An 11,711-nucleotide genomic window follows, 5' to 3' on the forward strand; every position below is an offset into this window, starting at 1 on the left:
AAATCCTGATTAATCCCTTCGTTTTCCACATATTTGCTGTCAGATGTCTCACTGACATCCGGCTTTACCTTTCGTGATGGCACCCAAATAATTTTCCCAGAGTCTCTGTGTTTAACTGCTGCATATCCTCTGCCCCAAACCAAGATCATCCAGCCTGGCTCCCATGCGCCATCATCCCGTTTCACTTTAAACGAAGGTCCTTCACTTAAGACCTTAGGCTGCCAATGCTTTTGCACAGGCGTTCTCCTGTTGTCACCACGCTTGAAGTGATTGAGCGCATAAAGAGCCTTTGCTAGTATCTCGGCCTGTCTGCTGACAGGGATATTCCCCATATATCCTTCCCCCTCCCCAAGGACACGTATCTTTTCCTTAAGGAGGCTATTAGCACGTTCCACTATGGCTTGTCCTTGAGAGTTACCAGGGATACCTGTTGTATGAGCAATTCCCCACAAGGCTAGCCAATCTTGTGTTGATTGCGATGTGAAGCAAGAACCCTTGTCCGTTTTAATTTGGCTAGGCAGGTCCATAACTGCAATAGCAGCTGCCCAATGACATTGCGCTGCTTTTGAATTGGACTTCGCATGCTGTGTGGCCACAATAACAGAGGAGGAAGTATCTATCGTAACTGCAAGCCAAGCCCGAGGAGAAAAACGCTGTTCCCAAGTGAAATCTGTCTGCCAAACCTGTAAAGGTTTGAGACCACGAGGATTAACCCCCGCACTTATTGTAGGTGCTGAATTACAATGAGGGCATGTGTGAACCACATCCCTAGCTACTGACAAAGGGATAGAGCATGCTCTAGCCAGATCACGAGCTCCTACATGAAGAGTGGATGAAGAGCACTGTAAAAACAAGCGTGCTAGCTACTTTGTCTGCCATAGCATTCCCGGTGGTAAAAAAGCCTGGCACATCCGAATGACTTCGAACATGCAGAACTGCTACAGCAGCCTCACGACAAGCCAAGGCTTCCTCTAAGAAACCTGCTGCTTCCGAACTCGGCTGCCCTTCCTGTCCCATACGGACCAGCAGCCTAGCTGCAAAAGCTGAATCGGTAACAATGTTACAAGAGGTATCATGAAAGAGACGCATCGCTAATGCGACCGCCCTCACCTCAAGCATCTGCACACTAACTGTCTGATCCATAAAAACTGCAGATTTCCAAGCATTGCTTATATCCTGCCAAACCACTGCCCCTTGGCAGGTGGCTGAAGATGCATCTGTAAACAGCGTAGGCCCCTCTATCGGAGAAGTTAGAACACGAGACCGAAGAGAAACCTTGAGAGGTCTAGCCAATTCAAAAATGGAGAGCGAGTCTGAATATACTATTTCCCCTCCCCAACCTTGCAATCCTGCAAGAAGGGTCTCAGGGAGTGGCGAGGCATCACGAAAGGCCTTCTGCAAGTATATTACTTCTGGCTCTTTCGCCAGAGCCCTCAGGGAAAGCAAGCGAGACTTCCTAAGAAGCATCGCAAGAATCTCTAACCAAGAAGTATAGGCACGAGTGAGCTGAGTGGAAAACAGCCACCACAATGGTTGTGGCTTTGCACTAAGGGAATGACCCAAAACTGCAGCAGCTCCTGCTTCACAACGACAGACAGCCAGCTCTAAATTCCGAGCCGAGTCAAATCGTGAGAGCGAACTGTCTAGACAGGTGCACATAATTTCTTCCCAAGCTGCAGCCATTTCTGGAGTAAATTCTCTAGGCTCCTTAGGGTTCGATCCCTTCAACTGATCATAGAAGGGCTTCATTAGTCGTGGAGGGATACCCAAGGCACCCCGAACCCATTGGATAGCCCCTACTAAATTCTGAACATCCCATAAAGTGCTGACCTTCAACTGTATGTTAAGGCCTGCAGGTCGGACCAAATCAGGCCCATACTTGTATCCTAAGTATTCTACTCCTGGGCCTCTCTGAATCTTCTGCTCTGAAACCCTAAACCCTGTGGTAGTAAGGGTAGCAATCACTCGTGTCTCAAGCGCTTGTAGGTCCTGCTCAGTCGAAGCTGCAAGCCCTTCATTCGTCAGAGGTGCAGACTTCTGCTTAAGGCAGTCCACAATCACTGGATTATGCACCGCCCTAGGCAGGTCCGAGCCTTCCACGGCTCTCATCAGTCTGTTAGCAAAGTCCTGAAACGATTCATTTGGGCCCTGCTCTATCTCTGTCCATGGGCTCGCAGGGGCTGCAGTGTGAGCAAACTTCCTGAACGCAGCAAGAGCTGCTTCAGAAGTTACTAGCACTTCACCCGGTTGCAGCAATGCAAGCTGACCGTGGGGAGTTCCGCACATTCCTGGAGTGGTACCCATGAGCCTGTGTAAATTACTACCAAATGCAGGGTGAAGCAGATCATTTTCCGCTGCTGCCAGCACCATCTTGAGCTGAGTGCTCCACTCCTCCTTCCAGAGGGTGTATTGCACTGGCTCAAGAATCATGCGCATAAGATTTTCAATATCATGTGGGAGCAACGGTCCCGGTGCTGTTAGAGATTCCAGGGCATTTAAAGTAAGAGGCGATCTTAGCCCCTTCTTCTCCACAGCATCCACGTACCGCGCCACTCCTTTCGCATCCAGCGGAACCCATCTCGCTTCCCCGTCATCTTGCATTGCAACCGGAAACGCATGAACCACCTCTGATAGGCCCTTCTCATCTAATGTTTCTGCTATCTTGGCCCAATCAGCAATCCGAACACGCCCACTGGACCCGCCTTGAATACGCCCACTCTCTCCTCCCCCCTCGATCCGTGCACGCCCATCGATCCCGCCCCCTTGCATCATTGGCTTTTCCAATGTAACCCCTCCTTCGGGCGGACCAAGGGGCGCGGACGGACCGCCCCTTGGGGGGTGGACACAACCTTCTCTGATCTCCGCCCCTGAAACATCATCCAATGAAGGATACAATGATTGACGCGGATAGGGAGGCGGATACAGAGGAGGAGTCTCGAGAGTCTCTCGCGCGATGATTGGAGAAGACGACGGTGGGTGTTGCAACACGCTCCCTTCGCATTCCTCAGCGGTGATTGGCATCTGGTGGGTGGCGCCCGAAGCCGAAGCGAGCGGCGTGGCTGGCGCCATCTTGGCCGCGGCGCTGTGGGGGGGATCTGCTCTCCTTGGGGCCAGGAACGGAGCCCGAACCTGTGACAAAGCTGGAACCGGCGCCTGCAGCAGGTCCGTGGCCAGCAGCTGCGCCGGGACTGGAGCCAGCGGCTGAGCCGAAGCCGTCACCGGTGGCAACACCGGGGCCGAGGCTGGCTGCGGCGGCAGCGACGGCGGCGGCGCCGGGGCCGGGGCCGGCGACTGCTCGACCCGAGCCGCATCACAGGAATCGATGAACGGCAGCGGCGGCGCCTCTTGTACCGACAAACCGTCCTCTGGATTCCTGCAAAAAACACTTTCTCCCAGCCTGCTAGGGCCTCCCGGATCCAAGGAATCCCCAAAGGAATTTCCTGGATCCTGCCCAAGACCGAGGAGCACACGCACGGTATCGGAAAACTGCTTTTCCTCTCTGGCAGCTTTTAAAGCACCGAGGATTAATCCCCAGGTCTTTAACTCAGCAGACTTCCTAACCGACATGGCTCTTTGAGCAAGAGCCATGGTAAAGGCATCCCACTTTTGATAATTAAGTATATCACGTGGGGTCTTTATCGTGCCCTCTCGTTCTAAACGAGAAAGCACCGCAGCAATTTCCTTCTCAGAAGGAGAATTCTTCCCGCAATAAACTTTGCAAAACGAAAGCAATACCTTAATAACTTGTTCCATGGCTGGAGTTGTGGCGTCTTCCCCGCCGATATGTCTCACGAGACTCACCCTCTCTCTTGTGCCGGTAAGGCTCAAGACCCCGGGCCTTCTGCAAGCGCTTCCCCGCTGCAGGCTATGGTGCCAGCCTAGCACCCGTGCAAACCAACACAACATGGGTCCCGGGTTTCGGCACCATTTGTTACCGAGCTCCAGCGGCCCCTTTTTGTATTGTTCTTGCACAAAAGGAACCTAAACCCGGTCCTGGCCAAATACCACACACAGCATCAATATGATGTGCAGCAAAATGGCAAAATGGTGTTTATTGGTAAAAGCTAAAGAAATATATAGTGTTTCTTATCTTCTTGCTAGACTGTTCCAGAAGCTCACGTGGAGCTCCTGGCCAATCATATTGAATCTCCCGCTTCTGACCTGTCACTTCCGACAGGCCATACACGGAATTGTTGTGCTCCTAAGAAGCTCAATCCCCTGTGTCCATGACACAGGCTCGGCCTCTCAGGCGAACCAATAACAAGCTTATGGGGAAGGGCCTTTCCGCGTTACAAACCGAGGTCCGCAACACGCCTACTACAACAGAGGTTGTAGTGAGCTGGGGGTCGGCCTCTTCTCTTGTGTAACTAGTGACAGGATGAGGGGGAATGGCCTCAAGTTGCGCCAGGGGGGATTTAGGCTGGACATTAGGAAATACTACTTTTCTGAAAGAGTGGTCAGGCACTGGAATGGGCTGCCCAGGGAGGTGGTTGAGTCACCATCCCTGGAGGTGTTCAAGAAACATTTAGATATAGCATTGAGAGACATGGTCTAGTGGGGTTATTGGTGGTAGGTGGATGGCTGGACTGGATGATCTTATAGGTCTTTTCCAACCTAGCTAATTCTATGATTCTATGATATGTAAGCAATTGCTCACCACCCACCAATCAATGTCCAGCTAGACCCTAAGCTGCAGCAGATCACCCAACCAACTCCCACCTGTTGTCAGTATTCTTTCAACATGATGTCAGATAATATGGAGTATCTCTTTGGCCAGTTTAGGTCAGCTGTCCTAGTTCTGTCCTGAAAAGTTCTAAAAAAAAAAAAAAAAAAGAAAAGATCTCTGTAAGGATTGAAAAAGTGATGTATAGCTATTTAATGATTAATCATCACTGTAAATAATGTTTGAAAGGATACTGTGATTTTTCTTTTTTACTTCCAATTAAATATTTAAATCTGCATGAAAAAATATTTCTAATTAAAAGATGAAGCATTTAACTTTAATTACTGTCCTAGCTTTAGATGGTATGCATTTATTTTTCTCACCTAAAAAGGGAATAACAGACAAATGAGAACCTATTTCATTTTAAAATTCACAACTTTAGGAAATAGTAATATCCTGTTCTATATAGTTGATGAAAAAATATTTAGATTCCAGACAGAAAATATTTGGAAATATAACTAGCAATGGAGAAGTGTTAACAATTTTTAGTCAAACAGATGGTTAGATATCAGTAAATTGTTCAACAAAGCAACTTAAGGAAATAATAGCTGTTCAAAGAGAAAATAACATTTAGCATACCATCTCCTATTAGTATATTAACAGACTACATTAGATGAACAAGTATTACATGCTTAAGTGTAAACTGATAATGATAATCATATAGTAGTTGTGGGTTTTTTTTTTTTCTTTTTTTTTTTAGAATTTGCATTACTTGTGTATGGAAACATATGGAAATAGCTTTGGATTACATGATGCAAAGTGGGGAAGGGGATTTTCTGGAGAAAATAAAAAGGAAGAGTTCCTGGCATTTAAATCACAGCTGTAATCTGAAAATCTGAACTGTCCTTTAAAATACTTTTTTTATAAACTCTGAAGGGAAATTGGCTACATTTGAACCAATTATAAATATTTGGGGGAAAAAAAAACAAACCAATATCAAAACAACCAAGTACAGCTTTACTCTTTTGTAAATTCTGGACTACAGTCATTGAAAGATTAATTTGTAGTATATCATATCCTCTATGTAATTTCAGGATTTCCATAGAAAGAAGATATTTTAATCATTTTCTCACATCATTCTTTAATAGTGATAGATGATGTATGGATTTCATGTGTGCTGCACAGTACAAATAAACACCAAGTAAATTCAGTTTTCCTGTTGGTATTTTTTGTTGATGTTCTCATTGTTTGTTTGTTTGTTTTAAATATTTCATCTAAAATTTTGATCTTAAGAGGTGGGGGTCCCCTATAATTCAGTTTATATGTACATACAATTTTAATAAAGATTTATGTGCCTTACTAACCTCTAATGTAACAGCTACACTTTGTTCTGTGTTGTCCTTCAAGATACACGTTTAATTCAGATACTAAGTACATTTATATTTAAACAGTCCTATACTTTGTAAAGAAAGAACACTTGTTTATCTTTTGGCACTGCAGTAGATGTTGAGAATGGTCAAGTCCCATCCTACCTACCATTACACTTTATTTCCTCTCCATTTTTGTACTGTTACCAGTACAAATAATTATTTTTTTCTAACTGTTGTCCTTAAGAAGTATTGCATTAATACTTCTATTAGTAACAACAGTAATAATGATAATATGCAAATTGTAATACAAAAAGAGCATTGTCGCAAATCTTTCCTGCAAATAATTGCTCATAAATATGAAACATTACTATTTTTAATTGTTTTATGGATAATAGGGATATATGCTGACACTCAAAACTCATTCATAGTGAAGAATTTGTTGTTTTTGCTCTGAAGTACAAGTGTTTGAAATCATTTCTTCAGATATGTCTCTTTCACAAGTGCTTATCAAATGTGCTTACATAGTATCACCTAGTAATCCACAGGCTTATCATCAAATTCCACAAAAATCTCTCTTCAGTGATGTAGTAGCAGTTTGAAGGTCATAATAATCTCTGAAAGTCAATTTCCTGAAGCATGGTTCAGAGCTTTTGCTACATGCAAGGGTGAACTTGGTGTTTTGCTGCAGCCTACTTCAATCAAGAACTAACTCGTGAATAATCAAGAAATACTTCACAAATACTTCTGGGCTCCACTTTCCTAATCCAAAGGTGTGATAGGGTGCAGCCAACCATGGTAATTCAACTTGGAACAAGTTATTATCAGAGAGAAAACATGATGGTAGGTTGAAAGGTGCTGGAGACTTTAAAGACTTCAAATGTTGTATCAAATAGCATGTGCACTTTTCTACTTCTAATGTTTCCTCAAATGTTCCTCAATTATGTGTTGCAGCTGAGCCTTTTGTATCAAAGGCAACTGAATAACTTAGGAAGGAAATGAACAAACAAATAAAAAACCCGACTTTGCCTAGAAAAAATACCCCCTGAATTGTATCACTCTCTAAAAATCCTTGGCCAAGTTTGTACCTTCTCACTCAAACACTGTCCAGCCAGATCTATTCCCTGCCAGAGAGTAACCTTTCCTTAGCCTGAATGTTTGATCTTTCAGTCTGAGGGAATGTATGGTGACCCAGCAAGATTCATCCACAGGTTCCAAGGGCACTGGTGGATGAAGTTGCCAAACCTCTATCCATAATATTTGAAGGGTCATGGCAATCTGGTAAAGTTCCCAGTGGTTGGAAAAGGAGAAACATAACCCCTATTTTCAAGAGGGGAGAAAAAGAAATTACAAGAAACTACAGGTCAGTCAGTCTCACCTCTGTCCTTGGCAAGATCATGGAGCAGGCCCTCCTGAAGGCCCTGCTACAGTACATGGAAAATAAAGACAAGGTGATTGGTGGCAACCAGTATGGTTTCATCAAGGGAAAGTCATGCGTGACAAACTTAGTGACCTTTTATGATGGAGTTACAGTGTCAATGGATAAAGGAAGAGCAATGGACATCATCTACCTGGACTTGTGCAAAGTATTTGGCACTGTCCTGCATGACATCCTGGTCATTAAATTGGAGCAAAATGGATTTGATGGGTGGATCACTCTCTGGATGAGGAATTGGCTGGATGGTCACACTCAGAGAGTTGCAGTAAATGTCTCAATGTCCAAGTGGAGACTGGTGACGAGTCATGTTCCTCAAGGGTCAATATTGGGACCAGTGCTATTTAACATCTTTGTAGGAGACATGGATAGTGGGATCAAGTGCATGCTCAGCAAGTTTGGAGACGACACCAAGGTGAGAGGTGCAGTCGACATGCTACAGGGAAGGGATACTATCTAGAGGGACCTTAACAGGCTGCAGAGGTGGGCCAACCACATGAAGTTCAAAAAGGCCAAGTGGAAGGTCCTGCCTCTGGGTCAGGACAATCTCAAGGACAGATACAATGTGGGCGGAGAATGGCTTGAAAGCAGCCCTGAGGAGAAGGATTTGGGAGTGTCTGTTGATGAAAGATTCAACATGAGCTGGCAATGTGCACTTGCAGCCAGGATGGCCAGCGGTGTCCTGGGTTGCATCAAGAGAAGCATGACCGGCAGGTTGAGTGAGGTGATTCTGCCCCTCTACTCTGTACTCATGAGACCCCACCTGGAGTACTGCATACAGTTCTGGACCCCCCAACACAAGGAGGACATGGAGTTGTTGGAGTGAATGCAGAGGAGAGCCACAAAGATGATCAGAGGGCCTGAGTACCTCCTCTAGGAGGACAGGCTAAGAGAGCTGGGGCTCTTCAGCCTGGAGGAGAGAAGGCTCCAAGGAGACCTGATAGCGGCCTTCCAGTACCTAAAGGGAGCCTACAGGAAAGCTGGGGAGGGACTTTTTATAATGGCATGTAGCAACAGAGTGAGGGAAAATGGTTTTAAACTGGAAGAGAGTAGATTTAGACTAGATATTAGGAAGAAATTCTTTGTTGTGAGGGTAGTGCCCTCACAGATTGCCCACTGAGGTTGTGGATGCCCCCTCCCTGGAAGCATTCAAAGCCAGGCTGGATGGGGCTTTGAGCAGCCTGGTCTAGAGGGAGGTGTCCCTCCCTATAGCACAGAGGCTGAAACTAGATAATCTTAAGGGTCCCTTCCAACCCAAACCATTCTATGATTCTATGATTCTGCTTCCTGAGCAAATAAGTTAGTTTGGCAGAACAGAGACAATAGCAATTCAAGATCCACTGAGACATTATTGGCAAATATATTTTGTGGTGTTGTTGGGATCTTTATTAAAAAAAATTCTTCTTTTGTTTTATCAGCCATAGAATGATGCCTCACTCTGCCTCCTCCTCTCCTCTCTCTCCCTACACCTCCTTTTTTTTTTTTAATTTTTATTCTTCTGTCCCATTCTCTCACCTGGTATAGCTCTGAGGAGCTAGGCTCTGTCCTTTCATCAGCAGAGCTGCTGGTCCACAGATAAAATTATTTCCAAATCTAGACATATTTAACTTGTCAATAAACAATTTACTTTCAGGTAAATATGGGAACACAATAGTATCACAACAAATCTGAGAGGAAATTTGAGGTCAACAGAAAACATTAGTGATGAGAAGGGCAATGATTTAGAAAGCTGCTTTACTACCTGCCTAGAAAAGAGAACAAGCTCAATAGTTGAGCTCTGTTCATTTTTGTAATGAAAATATTGGGAAGGAATAGGGACTGTTTAGCCTCTCATTAGAATGTTTTTGTGTATGTATGGGTGCAGATTAGCAATCCAAGCACATATAGTTATGCTGATTTTATGCCAGTTCTTTTGGCATATCAGTTATTGAAGTCAGCAGAAATTTTAAGTTAAAAGTTGCAGGCGAACTATATCTCTTTAGTCAAGTACAATAGTTAACAATTGAGAGCTTTCTTCCTGTCTCGGGTCATTTTGAGCAACAAAGCATACAAAACCATAGATGTTAGGCAAGAGGAATGTCTATTGGTATATCTGTTGCATTTCTCTATCAGCACAGAATATTTTCCCATTCTACCAGTGTTACAATCTATATAACTTTAAAGGTCAAATTTTAATTAAAAGTCAGTCTCACCTATGCATGTAATTTTATGTCTGCATTTTCAATTTACTATTGCAAATACATTTAAATAAACAGACCTTTATGAGTAAAACTGTCAAATTAAGCATGTAAATTGAATTTGTTCGGGCAGTTTCAATTTGCATGGAGGACAAGCTTCTGCAAGGGCAAAGTTTTTCTGTCCCACTTTCATAATTCAATTGTGCAAAGTTATTGCCAAAGTTACTATTCTTTTTTGGAGAGAAATAACATAAAACCCTAGATTCTCGTTGTATTGCTATTTTGTGATATATCTTCCTTCCTATTTTTTATTTAAATCTTTGTTGAATAATTCTTTTTCCCATTTTCATTTTCTCCTTCAAATGTTTGTAAGCTATTACCTAGCATTTTGAGACAGGTGATTCCTCTGCCAGATGGAGATGGAAAAAGTAACAATGAAAACAGAATAGCAGGCCTACTCTGAACTTTGTTGGAGAACTCCCCTACTCAGACCTGACAGCTGCTATGGGATACATGAATAAAGTTTTAAAGTTTTTCTCAATGCAAGCTGTCTACAGTTAATCAACATGAATTTGTGCTGTCATGTTTCAAGTCTGTGCAAAGGATGATAATAAGCCTCCCTTTTCTGGGACTCTACCATTCAATTCTGAATGAGTCACACTGGAATTAACTCAAAGCAGCTTTTCCCTTCAATAAATTTCTCTTAATCATTTAATGGATGATACCTGATATTTGAGTTAAATAGCTGACCAGGTTTACCAAGTGACCTCGGTGTTACTACAAATGAATGTGTGTAACTGTAACTATGCAGTAATCACCAGACTCCATCCAGGTATGAGTCCCTCATTAGAGGACAGATTGAAATTTATTGACCGCTGTTACTCATCACAGTCAACTATCAATGACAGGAAGGGCAAATAATACAATTTAATTTGCAACTAAAGAATGATTTTTATCAGACTCTATCTCATCACAATACACCAGGCAGGAACAAACCATTCCCTCTCTCCAAAATCTCATTTTATTATTATAGCTATGACACTAGGATGATGCCTGATCTGCTTCCATTTCAGATAGACTGTAGTGGTCATAAATAGTCACGTGTTCCTTTCTGCACCTCTGTGCCAGGGAATATCATGGAACGGATCCTCCTGGAATCTCTGCTATGACACATGAAAGAGAGGAAGGTGATAGGGGGGAAACCAGCATGACTTCACCAAGGGCAAGTCCTGCTTGATCAACCTCATGGCTTTCTATGATGGCATAATCAGTGTATAAGGGAAGAGCCATTGATATCATCTCTCAGGAGTTCAGCAAGGCGTTTGACATGGTCCCCCACAATACCTTTCTCTCCAAATTGGAAAGATATGGATAAGAATCTGAGAACTGCATCTGTTTAGCATATGCATTTACAAATGCATCACTAATAAATTCAGTGCAGATTGTTATCTATAGAACATTGAACAGAACTCTACAAATCCTACAGAAAAGAGAGAAAGGCTTTTCTGGATACAAACAGGAGCTGTTTCTCTGAAAGCAAATTTTGGAAGATTAAGCTTTCTACCTGACATGGCAGAAATAGTGGAACAAAATAATAATGGGTTTATGGAGACTAGTAAAGTCATAGACTTGAGCAATGGGCCCAGGTGAACCTCAAAAAGTTCAAAACATCTAAGTGCAAGTTCTTGCACCTTGGTCATGGCAACCCCCACTATCTATACAAGCTGGGAGATGAAAAGACCATATCCTGGGCTGCATTAAAAGAAGCATGGCAAGCAGATCAAGAGATGTGATTGTGCCCCTATATTCTGTGCTGGTGAGACCTCACCAAGAGTACTGTATCCAGATGTGGAGTCCTCAGTACAGGAAGTACATGGACCTGTTGGACTGTGTCCAGAGAATGGCCACAAAAATGATCCAAAAGATGGAACGCTTCCACTGTGAAGTCAAACTGAAAGAGCTGAGGCTGTTCAGTTTGGAGAAGAGAAAGCTCCAAGGAGACTAAGAAAGAAAGGGACAAACTCTTTAGCAGGATCTGTTGTGACAGGACAAGGAGAAATGGTTTCAAA

The 11,711-nt window shown here is 43.6% G+C and overlaps 1 protein-coding gene across 1 annotated transcript; it reads right to left on the reverse strand.

The window, feature by feature from the left end:
• LOC110390265 lies at positions 3 to 3,906 on the reverse strand (the record flags this gene model as incomplete). Its single annotated transcript, XM_021381518.1, is given in 2 exon segments — positions 3 to 840; positions 842 to 3,906. Coding segments are annotated over 2 exon segments (3,903 nt in total), but the record flags the coding sequence as incomplete, so codon positions are not given.

The sequence above is a fragment of the Numida meleagris genome, chromosome Z, assembly GCF_002078875.1.
Source record: "Numida meleagris isolate 19003 breed g44 Domestic line chromosome Z, NumMel1.0, whole genome shotgun sequence".
NCBI lineage: Eukaryota > Metazoa > Chordata > Aves > Galliformes > Numididae > Numida > Numida meleagris.